The 26,203-nt window shown below is 41.7% G+C and overlaps 1 protein-coding gene across 1 annotated transcript; it reads left to right on the plus strand.

The window, feature by feature from the left end:
• The first annotated feature begins 2,019 nt into the window (after window positions 1–2,019).
• On the plus strand, window positions 2,020–20,873 carry LOC123990236 (CD276 antigen-like). The gene is made up of 8 exons (XM_046290815.1): window positions 2,020–2,161; window positions 17,020–17,334; window positions 17,414–17,680; window positions 18,389–18,709; window positions 19,063–19,146; window positions 19,257–19,292; window positions 19,713–20,641; window positions 20,824–20,873. The coding sequence occupies exons 1-6, from the start codon at window positions 2,098–2,100 to the stop codon at window positions 19,274–19,276; spliced, it is 1,071 nt and encodes a 356-aa protein (XP_046146771.1). The 5' UTR covers window positions 2,020–2,097; the 3' UTR covers window positions 19,277–19,292; window positions 19,713–20,641; window positions 20,824–20,873.
• Window positions 20,874–26,203: the final 5,330 nt, after the last annotated feature.

Here is a 26,203-nt window from a genome sequence, read left to right on the forward strand (position 1 = left end):
TCCTGATGTTTGTGATGCCCACAGTTTGTGTGAAGCAGTTGGTGTGAAGCAGACCTGGTGGGGAGCATGGTGGAACAGAGGTGACACAGTCTGTTCTTTTGAGCTTTGATTTAGTCTTTACCTGACAAACTAATGTTTGTATAAATGAGTTATGCTATTAGAGCTCTTGTGCTGAATATACTGAGGTGTTATAGGTGTCACGTTTATGGGCATGTTGCAGCTGCGTGTGGGAGGGAGAATCCAAGATGTGGAAAGTGTGCTGGAGGACATGGAACAAAAATGTATGTGTGCCAACTGTAGGGTTGCCCATGTTGCTGGGGATCAGAGGTGTCCAGTACGAGAGGGCAGATTGAGGGGGCCATGGTCAGAGAGGCAGGTTGAGGTGGCCAGGGTCAGAGAGACAGGTTGAGGTGGCCAGGGTTAGAACAGTGCAGAAGATGTCATATGCTCAGGTACTAAAGACAGTAGAGGAGGGTGGATCAAGGTTGAGGGATTCTGACAGGTTCTTTGTGAATAGTAGATATGTGAAAGAACAGAGGGATAGGCCAATGAGGGATATACAGCACCAGTCAAAAGTTTGGACACACCTAATTATTCAATGTTTTTCTTTATTTGTACTACTTTCTAAATTGTAGAATAACAGTGAAGACATCAAAACTATTAAATAACAAATATGGAATCAAGAAGTAACCAAAAAAGTGTTAAACAAATTAAAATATATTTTAGATTCTTCAAAGTAGCCACCCTTTGCCTCGATGAGAGCTTTGCACACTCTTGGCATTCTCTCAACCAGCTTCACCTGGAATGCTTTTCCAAATGTCTTAAATTAGTTCTCACACATGCTGAGCACTTGTTGGCTGCTTTTCCTTCACTCTGCGGTCAAACTCATCCCAAACCATCTCAATTGGGTTGAAGTCGGGGGATTGTGGAGGCTAGGTCATCTGATGTAGCACTCGCCTTCTTGGTCAAATAGCCCTTACACATCCTGGAGGTGTGTTGGGTCATTGTCCTGTTTAAAAAACCAATGACAGTCCCACTAGGCACAAAACTAAATGGGATGGCGTATCGCTGCAGAATGCTGTGGTAGCCATACTGGTTAAGTGTGCCTTGAATTCTACATAAATTTCTGACAGTGTCACCAGCAAAGCACCCCCATATCACACCTCCTCCTCCATGCTTCACGGTGGGAACCACACATGCGGAAATCATCCGTTCACCTACTTTGCCTCTCACAAAGAGATTAACATTTGGACTCATAAGACCAAAGGACAGATTTACACCGGTCTAATGTCCATTGCTTGTGTTTCTTGGCCAAAGCAAGTCTTTTCTTCTTATTAGTGTCCTTTAGTAGTGGTTTCTTTGCAGCAATTCAACCATGGCCTGATTCACGCAGTCTCTTCTGAACAGTTGATGTTGAGATGTGTCTTTTACTTGAACTCTGTGAAGCATTTATTTGGGCTGCATTATTTCTGAGGTTGGTAACTCTAATGAGCTTATCCTCTGTAGCAGAGGTAACTCTGGGTCTTCCTTTCCTGTGGCGGTCCTCGTGAGAGCCAGTTTCATCATAGCGCTCGATGGCTTTTGCGGCTGCACCTGAAGAGAATGTTTAAGTTCTTGAAATTTCCCACTTTGACTGACATTCATGTCTTAAAGTAATGGTGGACTGTTGTTTCTCTTTGCCTATTTGAGCTGTTCTTGCCATATTATGGACTTTGTCTTTTACCAAATAGGGTAAACAGGGTTAACACTTTTTTTGGTTACTACATGATTCCATATGTGTTATTTCATAGTTTGGATGTCTTCACAATTATTCTACGATGTAGACAATAGTGAAAATAAAGAAAAACACCTGAATGTGTAGGTGTGTCCAAACTTTTGACTGGTACTGTGTGTGTGTGTGTGTACGTGTGTACTCACTCTTTAAACTATCACTTTCAGAACATGACTAATTTCCACGCCCAACCTGAACAGGTACTACTGATACTACTGATACAATCTGACTTGATAAGGGAGTGACAGGTGAGATGTGAACAACTGAGTTGTGTTTTGGATTTACAACCGTTTAAAACACAGAGACACCGTGCTGGTCAGGTCACCATGAAGTCAAAAGGTCTAGTCATGGTGATTCTACTGTCAAGCGTCCGTCTCACAGACGGGGGAGGTGAGTAACAATAACCATCACAGTCTGTCTGTTTTTTTTAATTGCTCATTATTACTGCATCTTATCATAGTTTACTTTAGGCAGCTCACCCACAGCACAGATAACTTAATGTGATCTTCAGGAATAAGTGTTTTATTTGTCAAAGCAAAACCATTTACGCACAGACTTTGTACTGGAAAAAAAGTATGTTGATTCAATTTACAATTATAAGGCAACCAGCTGCAATGGGATTGTGCTCAAACAGAAATGTGGTTGAGCAAACTCACAACAAAAAGTTTGTGTGTAAAAATTCTGTTGAGCCAACTCACAATCCTATTACAGCTGGTTGCCTTATAATTGTACATTGAATCAACATAATTGTTTTTACAGTGTGGTGGAGACTGCATTATTATTATTATTGTGAAAATGTTTGATGTTCAGAAAAGGAGCATGGTAAAGGAACAAGTTATTATTTTATGAGTGCACAGCCTGAATGGTCACATTCTCTTCATACCCAAGGAACTTGGCACAGCCTGAATGGTCACATTCTCTTCATACCCAAGGAACTTGGCACAGCTACTTAGTGGTCACATTCTCTTCATACCCAAGGAATTTGGCACAGCTACTTAGTGGTCACATTCTCTTCATACCCAAGGAACGTGACACAGTTATATAATATACAGTACAAATAAATCTCTGAGTTTCCTGGAATAGGTGATGCTGTGCTATGAGTAAGAGGGAGGAATAAGGTGCAGTAGTCTTTCTTCAGGTCAGAGTGTGGCTGGGCCAGGGTGAGGTGGCAGTGGTTTCTCCTGACTGTCTGACCGTCTGTGTCTGTCTGTGTCTATCTACATGTACTATGCCAAGCCTTTGTCTAAAGAGCCATGTACCCAAATCAAGACAGTTTTGCTGTTGACTGTCAGAGTTTAACTTACTGTATTTTAAAAAGTATTTTATTTAACTTTTATTTAACTAGGCAAGTCAGTTAATAACAAATGATTGTTTACAATGACGGTCTACCCCGGCCAAACCCGGATGACGCTGGGCCAATTGTGCACCGCCCTATAGGACTCCCAATCACGGCCGGAGGTGATACAGACTGGATAACTGAGTTGACTAAGCTATCTCAGGAGTAAAGGAGTCAGGAGTAAAGACAGAGTAATGTACAGTATCAAGGATTGCCACGAACAAATACCAATAAAAAAATCCAAGAGTGTTTACCTGCGTTTTTGTATGTATTACACTCACGTGAAATAATACAACACTTTTCTATAGAATACTATAATACTATAGAATTCTATATTAAACAGTAGTATACTGTAGAATACTATACTGCACAAGGAAGTATCCCTCGACCATGTGCAGTACTTACTATAGAATGTTGTAGTATACTGTAGAATGATATAGTAAATACTACAGTATTATCTATAACAGAATTCTGTAGTAAATACTGCAGTAATGTCCGCAAAAGCACAAAAGTCATTTTTGTTAACTATAGTAAATACTACAGTATTTAATTAGCATATACCCTGCCTATTCCCTACCCAAGAGTCTTATTAAGTAATTAAATCATGTTCCGAGCCCATGGCTTATATGCAACCTTGATTGACTCCACCATATCAATTCCTCCTACAGATAATCATTAACTTCTCGTGTAGCAACCAGACTGTGGCCCTTCTCCTTTCCATAGGATACCTGATGTCTAACAATAATGTGTTCTGACAGAACTCATTCCCCTCGCATTCAACTCTCTCCCTCCGTACCATTAACAAGGATATTTCATATTTCAAGTTTAGAAGTCTGAACCCATCACCAAGAGACCATTCTCGAATTGTGAAATAAAACATACACAGAATGTGGTTACCATGTTCTGAGAACATGAAATATTAATGTTCTAGACACTTTAAATGAGAATGGTGCAGGAACATTCGTGTCCAGTTTTCTATGGTTTAGGAGAATATTCCCTCAACAACACACAGAACATGGTTGACATGTTCTCAGAATAGAAACTATTAATGTTCTACACACGTTAAATTAGAACGTTGCAGTAATTCTTATTCAACATGTCCTAACCTGGGATTTTTGAAGTCCAACCTCGTAGTTCACGGTACTGCAATCTTCCTGCTTTGCCACCATGTCAGGTATAAATTAATCTGACTATTCTCTCATCATTGATATTCTTCACCTATTTCAGAAACTTAAGGGCTTTCTGTATAGTTGACTAATGTTGGTGGGGCATATTAACCTGTTTTAATGATACTCCTGAATCACCATGATCAATACAATATTTTCTTGAGTCTACCTTTAACAGAGCTGAGATTTAGTTCAAATTGCATTCACCCTATACTATACTGGTCCAATAAGCACATGCCCTAGAGATATCCCTTATTGGACAGCGATATGGGAGTTAGTCATTGGTGCTGGTGGTCTGGGATTGAGACCCGATAGGGGAGAGTAGGAATGTGAGAGCATGGTGACTCCACTAGCACGTCTCAAACCCAGAACACCACCAATGACGAACACCCTAACCACTGTCCAAATAAGGGATATCTCTAGTGCCTGTTCTTATTTGACCAGTGTAGTTAGGCTCTGTCCAGAAGAAACCCTAACCCCCTCCTGCCTAGGCACTTGTGTAGATCTGAAACAACTTGATAGGTGTAAGCAATAGGGTCAATGCACTTTGAAGTAACTATCAGCTCTGGTAAAAGTACACACAAGAAAAACTTTATTGATCGTAGTGATTCAGGAGTTTTGTTAAAAAAGGTTAAATATACCCCACCAACATTAGACAACTATCAAATCAATGATGAGAGAATAGTCAAAGTAACTGATAACTACCAGAGACATGGTAATGTAGAATGAATATCTGAATGCAGTGAACCAAAAGGTTGTGAGTTCAAATCCCAGGTGACGACATGTTGAATAATAATTTCTGTATAAATTAACATGCCCAATGTAATCACTTGTGTTAAATATGTAAGTTGAAAACATGTTAAAAGCACTGTGTGCGTGTAACCTTGCCAACAGACAAAAAGGAGCTGTGAATGCATCAGTGGTTCACTAGTCATGGGCTTGGCAACTAACAAGGTGTCATTTTAAAAAATTGGGGGCTAACGTTTCTTTAGAATCATCAGGCGACTTCCTGACAACTGATACACAGAAATGTTCCCATGAAACGTGTCTAGAACATTATTGTCTTGTTCTATATCCATGTCTGTATGTTTGGTGAGACGTTGACAGAATATTCTTCTAACCCTCAGAAAACTGGATGACACACAAATGTTCCTGAAACGTTCAATGAAACGTGTCAAGGACACTAATATTGTATATTCCCAAAACATGGCAAACATCTTCTGTGTATGTTTGGTGGAACGTTGATGGAATATTCTCCTAATCCTCAGAAAACTGGACACATTCATTTTCTTGCAATGTCCCATGAAACGAGTTTAGAACGTTAATATCGTTTTTTCTGAGAACATGGCAACCATGTTCTGTGTAGTGACATTGATGTAATATTCTCCTAACCCTAACAAAACTGGACACAGGAATGTTTTTTGTTGTTGGGATCCAATTGCAACAATTAATGTTCCTGGGGCCCTACACATAACATAAAATATATTACAGACAAAAATACTTTACAATTTATATACATTTAAACATATTGACATAGACATTACAACTAAGTCAGATAGGGGACAGGCGTTATTGTTTTATTATTTTTTTAAAGCTCACTTGCTGTTTGCTTGAGTAATTTGAGAAGGGAATACAAAGTGATCATTGCTCTATATAATACTGTAATAATACTATTATACTGAATTTGTTCTGGATTTGGGGACTGTGAAGACAGCCCTGGTGGCATGTCTGGTGAGGTACGTACAGTGCATTCGGAAAGTATTCAGACCCCTTGACTTTTTCCACATTTTGTTACTTTACTTTCTAAAATGTATTAAATTCCCCCCCTCCCCCTCATCAATCTAAACACAATACCCCATAATGACAAAGCAAAAACATGTTTATAGAAGGTTTAGCAAATTTATGAAAACAAAACCTGAAATATCATATTTGGTAGCAATTACAGCCTCAAGTCTTCTTGGGTATGACGCTACAAGCTTGGCACACCTGTATTTGGGGATTTTCTTACATTCTTCTCTGAAGATCCTCTTAAGGTCTGTCACGTTGGATGGGGAGCGTCGCTGCACAGCTATTTTCAGGTCTCTCCAGAGATGTTAAATCAAGTTCAAGTCCGGGCTCTGGCTGGGCCACTCAAGGACATTCAGAGACTTGTCCCGAAGCCACCCCTAAGTTGTCTTGACTGTGTGTTTAGGGTCGTTGTCCTGTTGGAAGGTGAACTTTAGCCCGAGTCTGAGGTCCTGAGTGCTCTGGAGCAGGTTTTCATCAAGGATCTCTCTGTACTTTGCTCCGTTCACCTTTCCCTTGAACCTGACCTGTCTCCCAGTCCTTGCCGCTGAAAAACATCCCCACAGCATGATGCTGCCACCTGTAACGGTTTTCGTCATCGGATGAGGAAGAGTAGTCGGACCAAAGCGTAGCGTGGAAAGTGTTTATGGTTTTTTATTGAACTGAACACTAATACAAAATAACAAGAGAATAAATGAAACCGAAACAGTCGTGCAAACACTAAACAGAAAATCACTACCCACAAAACCATGTGGGAAAAAGCTACCTAAGTATGGTTCCCAATCAGAGACAACGATAGACAACTGTCCCTGATTGAGAACCATACCCGGCCAAAACAAAGAAATATAAAACATAGAAAAAATAACATAGAATGCACACCCAAATCACACCCTGACCAAACCAAAATAGAGACATAAAAAGCTCTCTACGGTCAGGGCATGACAGTACCCCCCCCTCAAAGGTGCGGACCCTGGCCGCAAAACCTGAACCCGTAGGGCAGGGTCTGGGTGGGCATTTCTCAGCGGTGGCCGCTCTGGTGAGGGACGTAGAACCTGCTCCACCTCTGGCTCGGCCCACTTAGGTGGCACCTCTAGAGCAGGGACCCTCGCCGCCGACCCCGGACTGGGGACCCTCGTAGAGAGCCCCGGACTGGAGGGCGCCTCTGGAAGCTCCGGACCGAAGGGCGCCTCTGGAAGCTCTGGACCGAAGGACGCCTCTGGAAGCTCCAGACCGAAGGGCGCCTCTGGAAGCTCCGGACGGAAGGGCGCCTCTGGACGCTATGGACCGAAGGGCGCCTCTGGAAGCTCCGGACGGAAGGGCGCCTCTGGAAGCTCCGGACCGAAGGACGCCTCTGGAAGCTCCGGACCGAAGGGCGCCTCTGGAAGCTCCGGACCAAAGGGTGCCTCTGGACGCTATGGACCGAAGGGCGCCTCTGGAAGCTCCGGACCGAAGGGCGCCTCTGGACGCTCCGGACCGAAGGGCGCCTCTGGAAGCTCCGGACCGAAGGGCGCCTCTGGACTTGGCGGGTTCTTGTTTCAGGGGACGCATGGCTCTCGACCTTCGGCTCTCCCGAGTTCGTACGGGAGTTGCAGCGATGGGACAAGACTGTAACTACTAATTGGATATCACAAAACTGGGGAGAAAAAGGGGGAAAAAATTGTAAAAAATTAAGTTTGGTGGAACGTTTATGAAATATTCTCCTAACCCTCAGAAAACTGGACAACCTGAATGTTGTTGCAACGTCCCATAAAATACATCTAGAACATTAATGTGGCATATTCTGAGAACATTGTAACCAGGTTCTAGATCAGTTCTGCTTGACATTATCGGAATGTTCTTCTAACTTTTAACACCAAAACATGCTAAAAAAGTTCTCAGACAGTTTTTGCTAACATAGATAAAATGTTCCCCTAACTAACGAAAAGCTAGACACTCAAACATTAGGGGAACATTACAAAAACATTCTCTCTCCGTAGCATTGTTATCTGGGCCAGTCCTACCTACATACAGGTTATGGAAAATGTGCTCTTTTAGTATTTCTCCAGTAGGTCTTTCTATGTCAATGATAATAAAAACAAACACACTATAGTAAATACTACAGTAATGTCTGCAACAACCCTACAGTAAATACTACCGTATACTACTATCCGCAAAAACACGACACTAATTACTATAGAGGGGTGAGGGGGATGAGGAGCTCTGTGGACCCTTCGTGTCCGGAAGTAATTTAGCCATGCATTGTGACCATTGGCACTCTGTAGTTGCTATTTTCTCTAGTTTTGTCGTGGATTACTCATTATACTAATAAAGTGTGATTTAAATAACAAATACGATAGTCAATTTAAAAAATGTTAAGGCTATGAAACTGTGTACATAACCGAGTTATAGCATTCATAGAATTGACCGAAACCAAAACAGTGGCGGCCTGTGTGTTTTTACTAGGAATTATGTGCATTTTAACCCTTGTTCAGATCTGAAAAAGGATGGTCTTAAGGTTGCATGAGTAGATATACTCCTTCCTAAATGTTGTTCATTGGTGTGTACTATCGGCTTCCTAAGCAGAATAATTTCTATGCTTTACTTGAATCGAATTGCTGTGATCACAATATATTTGCTGATAGAGAAGGTATTCTGCTTGGCGATTTTAATACAAATGTGCAGTTATCACCCAAGAAAAGTACACTAGTAAATGCCCTGTATAACTTTAATCAGTTATTTGGTCTAAAACAACTGATTGTTGAGCCAACCCGGGTGTGTATTGACAGTAAATCAACTTTGGATTTGATTATTGTATCAGATCAAGAGAACGTCAGTCAGGAGTCTTAAATATTGTTTTTAGTGATCATATGGTAACCTACTGTACCCGTAAGAAATCCAAAATGCTACTAGAGACAGGTAATAAATACATGAAGGTACGGTCTATGAAACAATACTCAAAAAAATATTTTGTAGAGGTCCTTGTAATTTTGGATTGGTCTCATGTACTAAACTGTGATAAATGATGTAGTAGTGAATTGGTTTAGGTCTTATCTGACCAACAGAACACAAGTATGTAATGTTGGTGATCTTCTGTCAGAGGCCAAAGAAATATGAGAGAACACCTCCTTCTGGCCATTTTACTCACCCTAGCAGAGCTGGTTAGGCTGTTTTCATGTTATCTAGAGCGTTGGTGACTGTAACTGTGCTGCTGGCAACAATTTAATTACGCTTTTTGCCAACGTTTACTGACACCGGCCATATTCAAGGGGTGTTGAGCGTTAGTACATTCATCAGTTATTCTGCGCTCTGGCATATTCAGACGAGTTTGCTCTGAAATCAGAGTAGATCACCAGAGCGAATTTACTAACGCACCCAGAGTGTTTACAAAGGGAAACATTGTAACTTGCTATTTTTAGGGATATGTTGAGATTTACATGATGAAAATGTATCCGAGATAAAATTATAATGAATACATTTTTACCAAGTACAAGTACGTTGGGAATTTAGAATTCCATAAAAGTACCCAAGTCAGTTGAATGAGAGAGAGACAGCTGCAAACTGAATTGAAGAGACACACCAGATAAAGTATTTTAAATCTCCAAGGTTTCAGACTCCCTTCATTGTTTTCACCATACCCTATCCAGGTCCCAAGGTTTTAGAGGGTACACTATTAGACCATTTGTTTTGTGGTTTTTCACTATGAGATTAATGGGTCTAAAAGGTTACTAGGCCTAAGCTTTTCCATTGCACAGCAAGTAGTCAACGTTGCAGGAAAATACCATGCTATTTGCACCAGTACCATGGTTTGTTCCTGCCATTATGTTTATTGCATTTGACTCCCATGGTACATTTTTGTAAGGGTACGAACCAGCCATGACTATTCAACCAAACAATTAATCATTTAAGTCTCTTTCCAGAGAATTTCTTGGTAATATGACTGTATAACTAGCGAAGGAGTTTTGAAGTTGAGGGTGCAGTATTTATGAAGTTTGGCAATGAGGGCGAAAATAGTTCAGCTAGTCGGCTAGTTAAGCCATGGAAAACAAGCTTGGGACAGGATATAGCTGTGGCGGTCACAAAATTTTGTCAGCTTGTGACTGTCAAGCAAATGACTGTCAGTCTCACGGTAATTGACCATTAATTAACATAAACACATTTAGCATTTCATGGCTTCCACACACGCAAACCTTTGGAACATGTTAAAAAGTCAAATAAATCCATGTAATATATACAAATTTACAATAAAACCATTATTTATTTTAGACACGTCTAAAGAAACATGATATGAAGAAAATGTAGTCTATTTCAGAAGAACAGAATAGTGTACTCTGAGTTGTCCTTATGTTATGTCCTGATCTGGCTATGTCATACGGCTATGGGGTACACTAGTTAATTTAGCAGACAAGATTTGGTAGGAATTCCGTGGCATTATTTTATAGTTATTGTATGAATAATACAATTGAACAAAGCTGAATAAAATAGAAGGAATCTTATCTCCAAATGGTTTGAGGGAGTGCGCATATGCGGCTATTCTGTGTTGAGCAGTTAACAAAGAAATAGGTATTCCTATATTCTTAATTTAGAGATATTAATGTGACTTTTGTTATTCTACAATTGTTGGGCTATATGTTTTGATTTTCAATACATTGTAAGGCTGCATGATGGAACTCTAATGATGATTTGAAAAAAGTCCCTTGAAAGGCATGAGCTCTGCTCTGTTTTTTGCTCAAGCACCTTTAAATTTTGTGGCCAGTGGCAGTTGTTCCCTTCTCCCTGAGTCACCTGGCCTTTCTCACAGGCTACAAGTGAAGACAGACACTTCGAGGACACAACTGAGTGTGTCCTTATCCAATTCCGGGGTGCATATTGAAGATATTGGAAGAACTGCCCACATTTACTTTTCGTCAGACAACAAGATGAGGAGGCCTAATGAAGAGCAAAAGCACTAGCCTATGTCAATCTACTATCCCCCAGAGTACAAAGGTTGACCTATTCTAGTCTGTGAGAGAAATAAATATTCAAAACATAGTCTGGGACAGTTGTGGGATGCGATAGATCCCAAATTAATACAACCACTAGCATCAAATCGTTTTTTTACGCAATGAGGCTGACGCAACAGATCAGAATGTTTACCTTAAAATGTTGATCAACTTTAGGCTATTTCCTCACATTATGAGCGCAGGAACGCGCACATGGCAGTAGGCTGTAAGCGTGAATGTTCCATGAGTGGAAAACAGCATTATCAAAAGGGACTGCAAATGTGATTATGCATGTAATGCTTTTAATATAAAGGTGCATGTTTATGGTGAAAATGATCTTCTCCAACCTTGAAACTCACGCGCTACTTATGTATGCCAGTTAGGCTCTATACCCCTTCTAAAGCAGATGAAGGTATTTTAATTTTAATTTTAAGAAGTTATTTGGACACTTTAACCACTTTGGTTGGAGTCATTAAAACTCATTTTCAACCACTCCACAAATTTCTTGTCAACCTCTCTGGGGTAGAGGTTGGCCAATAGCCAGGGAAAATGCAGAGCGCTAAATTCAAATACATTTCTATAAAAATCTAACTTTCATTAAATTACACATGCAAGATAGCAAATTAAAGCAAATTAAAGCTACACTCGCTTTAAGTATTTAGTCAGCATCCAATTGTGCAAGTTCTCCCACTTAAAAAGATGAGAGAGGCCTGTAATTTTCATCATAGATACACATTGTAGGATTTTTTATGAATTTATTTGCAAATTATGGTGGAAAATAAGTATTTGGTCACCTACAAACAAGCAGGATTTCTGGCACTCACAGACCTGTAACTTCTTCTTTAAGAGGCTCCTCTGTCCTCCATTCGTTACCTGTATTAATGGCACCTCTTTGAACTTGTTATCAGTATAAAAGACACTTGTCCACACCTGTCCACAACCAACAGTCACACTCCAAACTCCACTATGGCCAAGACCAAAGAGCTGTCAAAGGACACCAGAAAGGGAAGGCTGGGAAGACTGAATCTGCAATAGGTAAGCAGCTTGGTTTGAAGAAATCAACTGTGGGAGCTATTATTAGGAAATGGAAGACATACAAGACCAATGATAATCTCTCTCGATCTAGGGCTCCACGCAAGATCTCACCCCGTGGGGTCAAAATTATCACAAGAACGGTGAGCAAAAATCCCAGAACCACACGGGGGGACCTAGTGAATGACCTGCAGAGAGTTGGGACCAAAGTAACAAAGCCTACCATCAGTAACACACTACGCCGCCAGGGACTCAAATCCTGCAGTGCCAGACGTGTCCCCCTGCTTAAGCCAGTACATGTCCAGGCCCGTCTGAAGTTTTCTAGAGAGCATTTAGATGATCCAGAAGAAGATTGGGAGAATCTTTTCTGGTTACACGTCTCTATCAAAAGGTACACATGAAGTGCCGTTCGTTCTAAGCTATAGTACTTTTCATTACACAAAGGAAAAACCTCACAATCTGGTGAAAACCAGTGGAAGCGGTAGGAACTGCAGGAAAGTCGATTCGAATTCTGGATTCCCCATCAAATAATATTGAAAAGACAGTGACTTAAAAAAAAGAATCTGAATGGTTTGTTCTTGGGGTTTCGCCTGCTAAATAAGTTCTGTTATACTCACAGACATGATCTAAACAGTTTTATAAACTTCAGAGTGTTTTCTATCCAATACTAATAATAATATGCATATATTAGGATCTGGGACAGAGTAGGAGGCAGTTCAGTTTGGGCACGCTATTTATCCAGAAGTCAAAATGCTGCCCCTACCCTAAACAGGTTTTAACAAACTATAGTTTTGGCAAGTTGGTTAGGACATCTACTTTGTGCATGACACACGTAATTGTTCCAACAATTGATTACAGACAGATTATTTCACTTATAATTCATTGTATCACAATTCCAGTGGGTCAGAAGTTTACATACACTATGTTGACTGCGCCTTAAACAGCTTGGAAAATTCCAGAAAATTATGTCATGGCTTTAGAACCTTCTGATAGGCTAATTGACATCATTTGAGTCAATTGGAGGTGTACCTGTGGATGTTTTTCATGGCCTGACTTTAAACCCAGTGCCTCTTTGCTTGACATCATGGGAAAATCAAAGGAAATTAGACAAGACCTCAGAAAGAAAATTGTAGACCTCCACAAGTCTGGTTCATCCTTGGGAGCAATTACAATATGCCTGAAGGTACCACGTTCATCTGTACAAACTTAGTATGCAAGTATAAACACCATGGGACCACGCAGCCGTCACAACGCTCAGGCATGAACATACTTTCGTGCGAAAAGTGCAAATCAATCCCAGAACAACAACAAAGGACCTTGTGAAGATGCTGGAGGAAACCGGTATAAAAGTATCTATATCCACAGTAAAACGAGTCCTATATCGACATAACCTGAAAGGCCGCTCAACAAGGAAGAAGCCACTGCTCCAAAACCGCCATAAAAAAGCCAGACTACGATTTGCATCTGCACATGGGGACAATTGATCTGTTTGCATTGATGTCAGAGATTATACTTTTTGGAAAAATGTCCTCTGGTCTGATGAAAAAAAAATAGAACTGTTTGGCCATAATGACCATCGTTGTGTTTGGAGGAAAAAGGGGGAGGCTTGCAAGCCAAAGAACACCATCCCAACTGTGAATCACGGGGGTGGCAGCATCATGTTGTGGGGGTGCTTTGCTGCAGGAGGGACTGGTGCACTTCACAAAATAGATGGAATCACGAGGACAGTTCACGAGGACAGTTCCCGCTCAGCCCAGTCAAAACTGTTCGCTGCTCTGGGCCCCCAATGGTGGAACAAACTCCCTCACGACGCCAGGTCAGCGGAGTCAATCACCACCTTCCGGAGACACCTGAAACCCCACCTCTTTAAGGAATACCTAGGATAGGATAAGTAATCCTTCTCACCCCCCCCCTTTAAGATTTAGATGCACTATTGTAAAGTGACTGTTCCACTGGATGTCATAAGGTGAATGCACCAATTTGGATAAGAGCGTCTGCTAAATGACTTAAATGTAAATGTAAATGTAGGTGGGCATTCTATGTTTTGTTCTAGGTTTTGTACTTCTATGTGTTTGGCCTGGTATGGTTCCCAATCAGAGGCAGCTGTCAATCGTTGTCTCTGATTGAGAACCATACATAGGTAGTCTGTTCCCACTTGTGTTTGTGAGTAGTTGTTTTGTGTGTCTTCACCTTACAGAAACAGAACTGTTTCTTTTCGATCACGCTCTTGCTTTGTTGCACCTAAGTGTTAGATTAGATTTTCAATTACATTTGCATTGATGTCAGAATTATTAAAGGGACAACAGAGTGCTGAGTACCAGGCAGTTAGCAAGTTTGGTAGGCTACTAATGATCAAATCAAATGTTATTTGTTACATACACATGTTTAGCAGATGTTATTGCGGGTGTAGTGAAATGCTTGTGCTTCTAGTTTATTTATTTGACCTTTATTTAACCAGGCAAGTCAGTTTAGAACAAATTCTTATTTTCAATGACGGCCTAGGAACAGTGGGTTAACTGCCTTGTTCAGGGGCAGAACGACAGATTTTTTACCTTGTCAGCTCAGGGATGCAACCTTTCGGTTACTAGTCCAACGCTCTAACCACTAGGCTACCTGCCACCCCTAGTTCTGACAGTGCAGCAATAGCTAACAAGTAATATCTAATAATTTCACAACAAATACCTAATACACATAAATCTAAGTAAAAGAATGCAATTAAGAATATATAAATATATGGAGGAGCAATGTCAGAGCGGCATAGACTAAGATAGGATAGAATACAGTATATACATATGAGATGAGTAATGCAAGATATGTAAACATTATTAAAGTGACAAGTGTTCCATTTATTAAAGTCTCGATGATTTCAAGTCTGTGTATGTAGGCTGCAGCCTCTCTGTGCTAGTGATTGCTATTTAACAGCCTGATGGCCTTGAGATAGAAGCAGTTTTTCAGTCTCTCGGTCCCAGCTTTGATGCACCTGTACTGACCTCGCCTTTTGGATGATAGCGGGGTGAACAGGCCGTGGTTGATGTCCTTGAAGATCTTTTTGGCCTTCCTGTGACATTGGGTGCTGTAGGTGTCCTGGAGGGCAAGTAGTTTGTCCCCAGTGATGCGTTGTGCAGACCGCACCACCCTCTGGATAGGCCTGCGGTTGTGTGCGGTGCAATTGCAGTACCAGGCAGTGATACAGCCTGACAGGATGCTCTCAATTGTGCATCTGTAAAAGCCACATTTCTTCCACCTCCAGAGGTTGAAGAGGCGCTGTTGCACCTTCTTCACCACACTGTCTGTGTGGGTGGACCATTTCCGTTTGTTGGTGATATGTACGCCGAGGAGCTTAACACTTTCAACCTTCTCCACTGGTGTCCCGTCAATGTGGATCGGGGAGTGCTCCCTCTGCTATTTCCTTAAGTCCCCGATCATCTCCTTTGATACGTTGACTGAGATTATATTTTCCTGACACCACACTCCCAGAGCCCTCACCACCTCCCTGTAGGCTGTCTTGTCGTTGTTGGTAATCAAAGCCTACTACTGTTGTGTCATCTGCAAAGTTGATGATTGAGTTGGAGACATGCATGGCCACACAGTCATAGGTGAACAGGGAATACAGGGGGGGGCTGAGCACGCACCCTTGCGGGGCCCTAGTGTTGAGGGTCAACAAAGTGGAGGTGTTGTTTCCTACCTTCACCACCTGGGGTGGCCCGTCAGGATGTCCAGGACCCAATTGCACAGGGCGGGGTTCAGACCCAGGGCCCTGAGCTTAATAAGCTTGGAGGGTACTATGGTGTTGAATGCTGAGCTGTAGTCAATGAACAGCATTCTTACATAAGAATTCTTCTTGTCCAGATGGGATAGGGCAGTGTGCAGTGTGAGGGCGATTGCATCGTCTGTGGACCTATTGGGGCGGTAAGCAAATTGGAGTGGGCCTAGGGTGACAGGTAAGGTGGAGGTGATATGATCCTTGACAAGTCTCTCAAAGCACTTCATGATGACAGAAGCAAGTGCTACTGGGCGATAGTCATTTAGTTTACTTACCTTTGCATTCTTGTGAACAGAAACAATGGTGGCCATCTTGAAGCATGTGGGGACAGCAGACTGGGATAGGGAGAGATTGAATATGTCCTTAAACACACCAGTCAGCTGGTCTGCTAGGGATGCCATCTGGGCCGGCAGCCTTGCGAGGATTAACACGTTTCAATTTCTTACTCACGTTGGCAACGGAGAAGGACCGCCCACAGTCCTTGGTAGCTCACCGCGTCGGTTGCACAGTGTTATCGTTAGAGAGGGCAAAGACCGTATTTAGCTTGTCTGGAAGCAAGGCGTCGGTGTCTGCGACATAGCTGGTTTTAATTTTGTAGTCCGTGACCATCAGCAGCATCAGAGCTTGGAGAAGTCTAATTAACGTGACTAAACGTGGAATTTGACTGCCTTCATGACTCGTGACCGCAGGTGTGGCGGTAATACGGTCACCACGACAGCCCTAGCACATGCACACTAGGCTAATTCAGGACACAGATTGTAGTTTTAATGCCCTGATATAAGGAGCTGGTGGTGAAAAGTTAGATTTGAACAATTCAGAGACTGAAATTAATATATCAGATGTCAAATATTTAAGGACAGCGAATCGATTTACAATCCAGAAATCAACTAAGTGTGAACAGTAAAACAAAGCTTAAAATGGACGTTTGCGTGAACCTGAATCCAGAAAATGAATGGTGAAGTAGTTTCCGGACAAGGTAGACTCCTCTCCCTCACCACTCTATAGTATATACTACAGTTTTCTTTTACTACAGTGTTTATACTATAGTTAATATTACTACAGCGCTTATACTATAGTAAATATCACTGCACACTACAGTGAATACGGCAGTAAAGTCAACATATACACTACAGTATGCATGTGGGTCTGCTTGTTCCACTCTGCTTCAGATGCCCATTTCACTTGTGTGTGTATGTTTCTGTTTACAGACGTCTATGTAACCTGTGTGATCTCGGAGGATTGTGTCATGCCCTGCAGCTTTATGCCTGGGAGTGAGGAAGTCATCCACTGGCTGAAACCAGTTGCGGACCTGACTGTCCACTCCTACTACTACAGTACAGATCAGCTCCAACAGCAGAGCCTGCATTACAGAAGGAGAACAGCCCTGTTCAATGACCAGATACACAAAGGAAACGCATCACTACTGCTGAACGCGATCACTCTCCAGGACCAGGGTACATACAAGTGTTACACCAGCACTGTTAAAGGCAACAAGGAGTCCTTCATTAACATATCAGTGGAGGGTAAGGAATGTCTATCTGTCTGTTTGTCTGTGATGATCACTTCATGGCTGCTCCATGTGTAATGTCTACTTTGTTGCAGCTCCAGTCCACTTTGTGAACATACAGTTATCAGATGACATCATCACCTGCAGTTCCAAAGATATCTACCCCGAGCCTAAACTCACCTGGTCCACTAACCTTCCCTCTGATATGCCCTTGGACCCCGGAACCATCCAGACCAGCACCAAGGCAGATGACCGGGGCCTTTATGACATCACAAGTAGGAAACAGTTTAGCAGAGACCGAACCAACATCTGTACCGTGACCTCTGGGACACGAGGGGAGACAGCAACCCTGAGACAGCAAGGTAATCAATCAATCAACTAATTAAACAAACAATTTATCAATCAACAAAATAATTCCATAAATGTATCTGTCTGCAAACTGTACAAAAACCAGTGGTGGAAAAAGTACCCAACTGTCATACTTGAGTAAAAGTAAAGATACCTTATTAGAAAAATGTTCAAGTAAAAGTGAAAGTCACCCAGTAAAATACTACTTGAGTAAAAGTCTAAACGTATTTGGTTTTAAATATACTTAAGTATCAAAAGTAAAGTATAAATCAGTTAAAAAACCTTATATTAAGTAAACCAGACAACACCATTTTCTTGATTTTTATATGAACAGATAGCCAGGGGCACACTCAGACATATTTACAAATGAAGCATTTGTGCTTAGAGAGTCCGCCAGATCAGAGGCAGTAGGGATGACCAGGGTCGTTCTCTTGATAAGTGTGTGAATTTAACCCTTTTTTGTCCTGCTAAGCAATGAGTACTTTTGGGTGTCAGGGAAAATGTATGGAGTAAAAAGTACATTATTTTCTTTAGGAATGTAGTGAAGTAAAAGTTGTCAAAAATATAAATAGTAAAGTAATGTGTGGATACCCTAAAAAACGACTTAAGTAATACTTTAAAGTATTTTTACTTAAGTACTTTAGACCACTGACAAAAACACAGTGAGACAGTATACACAAAGAACATGCTAAGAAAGGTACTTTCTCATGACATCATTTCAGATCCGGTGCAGTGTTCTCCTGGCAGTGAGGTGTCTATCCCCTGCAGGATCCCTCAGTCTGACCTCCTGACCTTCAACCTCACCTGGAGGTTTAACCAGATAGTCAATATCCTCACCGCTACCTACACCAAGGGCACACCTCAGATGTACATTAATGACCAGTGGAAGGAGCAGGTTCAAGACATGTCAGAGTCCGGCAGCCTTCAGCTCCACAGACTAACCGTGATTCACCAGGGGAGCTACAGCTGTGAACTCTATACTTCTAGAGACACACACCTGTTCCTCACTTACCTAGAGATCACACCAGATAAACTATCTGCTGGTAATGTAAACATAAGATTCATTTAGACCAGATTCCTGCTTACAGTTCTGCCCTGATATCATCTTGATTTAACTAAGGGCTAGATTCCAACCAGACCACAAAAGATTTGCGTTACAGTTTGATTGGCATTTAAAGGTCATTTCCGATTGAGCCGACATATGCAGCATTTACTGTGAATGTGGTCTCTGCGAACGCAGGAACATTGCTGTTAAAAGGTGCATAGCCGAAAAGGGGCGATCGGATTGAATCTAGCCCTAAATACTCATGCATATGGTTGTCATCGCTATACATTGGCACTGACAGTATCATTGGTAATAAAGTGATATACTTTCTCTCTCTTGTCACTGTCTCAGGCGCCATCGTTGCTGTAGTGTTTGTAGTCACTATAGCAGCAGTAGCAACAGCAGCAGGGCTATACATGTATCTTAAAAAAAGAGGTAAGATGGACATCATAATCAGCCTCTACTGAACCATTTAACACCATAATGTCGTGTTTGTACTAGTCAAGGAGATGACAGTGATTGTTGAATTTGATTGTATTATGCAGGCCGGGAAGATACTTTATAAGAAGAGGGCATTTCAGGTACAGTAGGATTGACTATTATGTGTATTTGCATCAAGTGATAGTTTAAAGTGGCAATGTGTAACTTTTTGGGCGACCCGACCAAATTCACATCGTAATGTGAGTTATAGATGTATCATTCTACTTGAAAGCAAGTCTAAGAACAAGTATACATGTTCTATGTGTGCTATTTCTATGCTTCCCATTCTTAAGTTTTGTTTTTGCTTCTTTAACTTTCAGTTTTGTACACCAGCTTCAAACAGCTTAAACAAAAATATTTTGGGTTATGAAAGATATATTTCATAGCGGTTTGGGTGATCTATTAGAGTTTTAGAAACCAGGAAATGGCAGAGCGATTTATGTATAGTGAAACTTTAAGATCTGTTTGGGTGATATATTAGACCATGTTCATGTAACTGACTAACAATCCCTCTTGTGTAGTTAATCATCTCAACAAGCCCCTGAATAAACGAGGGGAGGAGAGGAAGACAGAAGGCCAACAAGTAGCGCAGGGTGATGCAATGACAGAAAATGGAGAATGACTGGGAAGGAAGTGTCTCAGTGTTCTACAGGAAGCGGTTACACTAATTTACTTGGCTTATAACCTTTTGCTCTTTGGGCAGCATGTCATTCACCAACTTCTTCCATCAGATTTGGTGTTGAAAGGACGCAGGAGGTGAGGAAATCTAATTGATTATACACTGTGATACCGAGTTTATCTACTGTACCATCACATCTTGATGAGAAAGAGAGAGAGAGAGAGAGAGAGAGAGAGAGAAGGTCAGAGGCTGAAGTAGGGCTGTTATGGTGACCATATTTCCGGCACACCAGCGGTCCCGAGTCATGACCGCAGTCAAATTCCATGTGGCCGTTTAGTCAAGGTGTTTAGGCTTCTCCAAGCTCTGATGCTGTTGGTCATTAGTAGCCTACCAAACTTGCTAACTGCCTGGTACTCAGCACTCTATTGTCCCTCTAATCACTGTGACAGCAATGCAAACATTTTTGAAAATCAAATCAAACACTTCATGAGAGCCCATGTGGCACAACCTTTCTATAAGCTATGCAACTTCATGAGGATCCCATCAGCTTCCTAGAAATATATATATTGCTTTTTTAACTGTTGATGCAATATGAAAAAAATGGGTGGAGGAGATTAATCATAAACCCAAATTGAGAACCTTTTGTTTAAGGGTGAATTCGTGTGTGAGATATGTATTATGTATAACCTACCTAAAAGCAAGAGATCGCTATGTGCACATGTAAGATCAGGGATATTGCCCCTGCATATTAAAACAGGTAAGATCAGGGATATTGCCCCTGCATATTAAAACAGGTAAGATCAGGGATATTGCCCCTGCATATTAAAACAGGTAAGATCCCCTGCATATTAAAACAGGTAAGATCAGGGATATTGCCTCTGCATATTAAAACAGGTAAGATAGGTAAGATCAGGGATATTGCTCTGCATATTAAAACAGGTAAGATCAGGGATATTGCCTCTGCATATTAAAACAGGTAAGATCAGGGATATTGCCTCTGCATATTAAAACAGGTAAGATCAGGGATATTGCCCCTGCATATTAAAACAGGTAAGATCAGGGATATTGCCCCTGCATATTAAAACAGGTAAGATCAGGGATATTGCCCCTGCATATTAAAACAGGTAAGATCAGGGATATTGGATATTGATCCCCTGCATATTAAAACAGGTAAGATCAGGGGGATAGGTAAGATCAGGGATATTGCCTCTGCATATTAAAACAGGTAAGATCAGGGATATTGCCCCTGCATATTAAAACAGGTAAGATCAGGGATATTGCCCCTGCATATTAAAACAGGTAAGATCAGGGATATTGTGTCTGCATATTAAAACAGGTAAGATCAGGGATATTGCCTCTGCATATTGAAAGACAATGTAACTATTGTGACCTCAAAGAAATAGAGAATGAAACTAATTTGATTCTCTATTGCCCTTTGTACCACAATATATGCTTGATCTTATTCCAGAAAGCACACCAGATATACCCTGGCATTATGTGGCTGAGCCATGAGGAGAAACTATTTTTTTTGTCCATTGTATATTGTATATTTCCCTTTGCAGAACATTTAGACAAAGCCTGGAATGAAAGGAAAAATGGCTGTCTATAATTAAATTATAAAAATATTTAGCTTCTATGTGGTAAATGGCACCTGTGAATATAGATTGTGTATAGGCTTGTCTCCCACATGAATCTTCTCTTCGTGCCTGACTGCATTCAAATGCCTTCTGTTTCATTTTTCTGTATTTGTTATGTATGTATGTATGTATGTATGTATGTATGTATGTATGTATGTATGTATGTATGTATGTATGTATGTATGTATGTATGTATGTATGTATGTATGTATGTATGTATGTATGTATGTATGTATGTATGTATGTATGTATGTATGTATGTATGTATGTATGTATGTATGTATGTATGTATGTATGTATGTATGTATGTATGTATGTATGTATGTATGTATATAATGTATGTATGATATGTATGTATGTATGTATGTATGTATGTATGTATGTATGTATGTATGTATGTATGTATGTATGTATGTATGTATGTATGTATGTATGTATGTATGTATGTATGTATGTATGTATGTATGTATGTATGTATGTATGTATGTATGTATGTATGTATGTATGTATGTATGTATGTATGTATGTATGTATGTATGTATGTATGTATGTATGTATGTATGTATGTATGTATGTATGTATGTATGTATGTATGTATGTATGTATGTATGTGTGTATATACTGTATGTATGTATGTATGTATGTATGTATGTATGTATGTATGTATGTATGTATGTATGTATGTATGTATGTATGTATGTATGTATGTATGTATGTATGTATGTATGTATGTATGTATGTATGTATGTATGTATGTATGTATGTATGTATGTGTCGATATACTGTATGTATGTATGTGTCGATATACTGTATGTATGTATGTATGTGTCGATATACTGTATGTATGTATGTATGTATGTATGTATGTATGTATGTATGTATGTATGTATGTATGTATGTATGTATGTATGTATGTATGTATGTATGTATGTATGTATGTATGTATGTATGTATGTATGTATGTATGTATGTATGTATGTATGTATGTATGTATGTATGTATGTGTCTATAGACAGTGTGTAAGTGTGTATATATGTATATGTATGTATGTACAATATATTTATTACTGCTCTAGGGATATAATTATTGTTTGGATAACCTTATTTACTATTATGTATTGATTTCTATCTTACATTTTTTCACTCTTTATGCGATGACCACTGATTATCACTGAATTATCTCAGTGAATTATTGTAATGTTTGTTTGTGTCAATTAATCCAATAAGGGATGGGTTGCCAACTGACGATTTGACACGAAAATAAAATGTAATCCATTCATGTCCTTAATTCCTGTCATTCATTCATTCATTCAGTATTCAGACCCTTTGCTATGAGACTCAATTGAGCTCAGGTGCATGCTGTTTCCATTGATCATCCTTGAAATGTTTCTACAACTTGATTGGAGTCCACCTGAGGTAAATTCAATTGATTGGACATGATTTGGAAACCCACACCTGTCTATATAAGGTCCCAGCGTTGACAGTGCATGTCAGAGCCCAAACCAAGCCATGAGATCGAAGGAATTGTCTGTAGAGCTCCAAGACAGGATTAGGTCAAGGCACAGATCTGGGGAAGGGTATAAAAAAAGTTGGTGGTTGAAGATATCCCTCTAGTGGTGTGGGGGCTGTGCTTTGGCAAAGTGGGTGGGGTTATATCCTTCCTGTTTGGCCCTGTCCGGGGGTGTCCTCGGATGGGGCCACAGTGTATCCTGACCCCTCCTGGCTCAGCCTCCAGTATTTATTCTGCAGTAGTTTGTGTCGGGGGGGCTAGGGTCAGTTTGTTATATCTGGAGTACTTCTCCTGTCCTATTCGGTGTCCTGTGTGAATCTAAGTGTGCGTTTTCTAATTCTCTCCTTCTCTCTTTCTTTCTCTCTCTTGGAGGACCTGAGCCCTAGGACCATGCCCCAGGACTACCTGACATGATGACTCCTTGCTGTCCCCAGTCCACCTGGCCGTGCTGCTGCTCCAGTTTCAACTGTTCTGCTTTATTATTATTCGACCATGCTGGTCATTTATGAACATTTGAACATCTTGGCCATGTTCTGTTATAATCTCCACCCGCACAGCCAGAAGAGGACTTGCCACCCCCACATACCCTGGTTCCTCTCTTGGTTTCTTCCTAGATTTTGGCCTTTCTAGGGAGTTTTTCCTAGCCACCGTGCTTCTACACCTGCATTGCTTGCTGTTTGGGGTTTTGGGCTGGGTTTCTGTACAGCACTTTGAGATATCAGCTGATGTACGAAGGGCTATATAAATACATTTGATTTGATTTTAAAAAGTGTCTGCAGCATTGAAGGTCCCCAAGAACACAGTGGCCTCCATCATTCTTAAATGGAAGAAGTTTGGAACCACCAAGACTCTTCCTAGAGCTGGCAGCCCGGCCAAACTGAGCAATCGGGGGAGAAGGGCCTTGGTCAAGGAGGTGACCAAGAACCCAATGGTCACTCTGATAGATCTCCAGAGTACCTCTGTGGAGATGGGAGAACCTTCCAGAAGAACAGCCATCTCTGCAACACTCTACCAATCAAGCCTTTATGGTAGTGGCCAGACAGAATCCACTCCTCAGTAAAAGGCACATGACCGCCTGCTTAGAGTTTGCCGAAAGGCACCTAAAGGACTCTCAGACCATGAGAAACAAGATTCTCTGGTCTGATGAAACCAAGATTGAACTCTTTGGCATGAATGCCAAGAGTCAGGTCTGATGGAAAACTGGCGCCATCCCTACGACGAAGCATTGTGGTGGCAGGGACTGGGAGACGAGTCAGGATCGAGGGAAAGATGAACGGGAGCGATCCTTGATGAAAACCTATCTGGCCGGCCGGACCTACTAAATGAACTACTGTAGCCCACAGCCATATGGCATAGCCCTATCAGGGCCTAACATAAGGACAACTCAGAGTATGCTATTCTGTTCTTCTGAAATAGACTACATTTTCTTCATATCATGTTTCTTTCCTGTTTAAAATAAATAATTGATTTGTCATGGTGCAGCCTATATTAAATGGATTCATTACACTTTTTAAAAATGTAGATGTTCCAAAGGTCTGCATCAGTGCCTTGTAGGCTATGTACGGTTGAAGTCGGAAGTTTACATACACTTAGGTTGGAGTCAATTAAACTAGTTTTTCAACCACTCCACAAATTTCTTGTTAGCAAACTATATATATATTTATTTTGTATTTTTGATTATTTATTACAAAAAACACAAGGAAGGGGTAACATTAAAGTATTAGAACATGAAGGATAAACAATAGAGCTGTCACGCCCTGGTCGAAGTATTTTTGTGTTTATCTTCATTTATTTGGTCAGGCCAGGGTGTGACATGGGTTTTTGTATGTGGTGTGTATGTAGTGGGATTGTAGCTTAGTGGGGTGTTCTAGGTAGGTCTATGGCTGTCTGAAGTGGTTCTCAATCAGAGGCAGGTGTTTATCGTTGTCTCTGATTGGGAACCATATTTAGGCAGCCATATTCTTTGGTTGTGTTGTGGGTGATTGTCCTTAGTGTCCTGATGTCCTTGTTCTGTGTTAGTTGACACAAGTATAGGCTGTTTTTGGTTTTCGTTACGTTTATTGTTTTTGTAGAGTTTTGTATTGATTCGTGTTTACGTGTGTTCATTTTGGTCCGACTCTCCTTCACCACACCACATGAAAGCCGTTACAGAATCACCCACCACAGGACCAAGCAGCGTGTTAACAGGCAGGAGCCACAGGAGGGGCAACTGAGGCAGCAGCAGCAGCAGCTGCAGTGGGAGAGGCTGCACCACCTGGAGAAATGGACATGGGAGGAAGAACTGGACGGTAAAGGACCCTGGGCTCAGCCTGGAGAATATCGCCGCCCCAAGGAAGAACTAGAGGCGGAAAAAGCGGAGTGGCGCTGGTATGAGGAGGCAGCACGGCGACGCGGATGGAAGCCTGAGAGTCAGCCCCAAAAATGTATTGGGGGGGGCTCACAGGGAGTATGGCTACGCCAGGTAGGAGACCTGCGCAAACTCCCTGTGCTTACCGGGGGGCTAGAGAGACCGGGCAGGCACCGTGTTATGCAGTGGTGCGCACGGTGTCCCCAGTGCGGGTGCATAGCCCGGTGTGGTATATTCCAGCTCCGCGTATCGGCCGGGCTAGATTGAGCGTTGAGACAAATGCCATGAAGCCGGCTCTACGCATCTGGTCCCCAGTGCGTCTCCTTGGGCAGGCTTACATGGCACCAGCCTTGCGCTCGGTGTCTCCGGTTCGCCTGCATAGCCCAGTGCGGGCTATTCCACCTCGCCGCACTGGCAGGGCGACCGAGAGTATTCAACCAGGTAAGGTTGGGCAGGCTCGGTGCTCAAGAGCTCCAGTGCACCTGCACAATCCGGTCTATCCAGTACCACCTCCACACCCCAGCCCTCCGGTAGCAGCTCCCCGCACCAGGCTTCCTGTGCGTGTCCTCGCTCCAGTACCACCAGTGCCAGCACCACGCATCAGGCCTACAGTGCGCCTCGCCTCTCCTGCGCTGTCGGAGTCTCCCGCCTCTCCAGCGCTGTCGGAGCCTTTCTCCTCTCCTGCGCTTACGGAGTCTCCTGTCTGTTCAGTGCAGCCAGAGCTGCCAGGCTGCATGGAGCAGTCAGAGCTGCCAGCCTGCAGGGAGCAGTCAGAGCTGTCAGCCTGCATGGAGCAGCCAGAGCTGTCAGTCTGCATAAACCAGCCAGAGCTGTCAGTCTGCAAGGAGCTGTCAGTCTGCAAGGAGCTGTCAGTCTGCAAGGAGCTGTCAGTCTGCAAGG

The sequence above is a fragment of the Oncorhynchus gorbuscha genome, linkage group LG12 (genome assembly GCF_021184085.1).
Source record: "Oncorhynchus gorbuscha isolate QuinsamMale2020 ecotype Even-year linkage group LG12, OgorEven_v1.0, whole genome shotgun sequence".
NCBI lineage: Eukaryota > Metazoa > Chordata > Actinopteri > Salmoniformes > Salmonidae > Oncorhynchus > Oncorhynchus gorbuscha.

Excerpts from the sequence above, each read along its gene's own strand:
- LOC123990236 (XM_046290815.1), top strand. The coding sequence starts at position 2,098 with ATGAAGTCAAAAGGTCTAGTCATGGTGATTCTACTGTCAAGCGTCCGT. Across the intron at positions 17,681-18,388 it reads AGCAACCCTGAGACAGCAAG|ATCCGGTGCAGTGTTCTCCT; the intron begins GTAATCAATCAA and ends ACATCATTTCAG. Across the intron at positions 19,147-19,256 it reads CATGTATCTTAAAAAAAGAG|GCCGGGAAGATACTTTATAA; the intron begins GTAAGATGGACA and ends TGTATTATGCAG.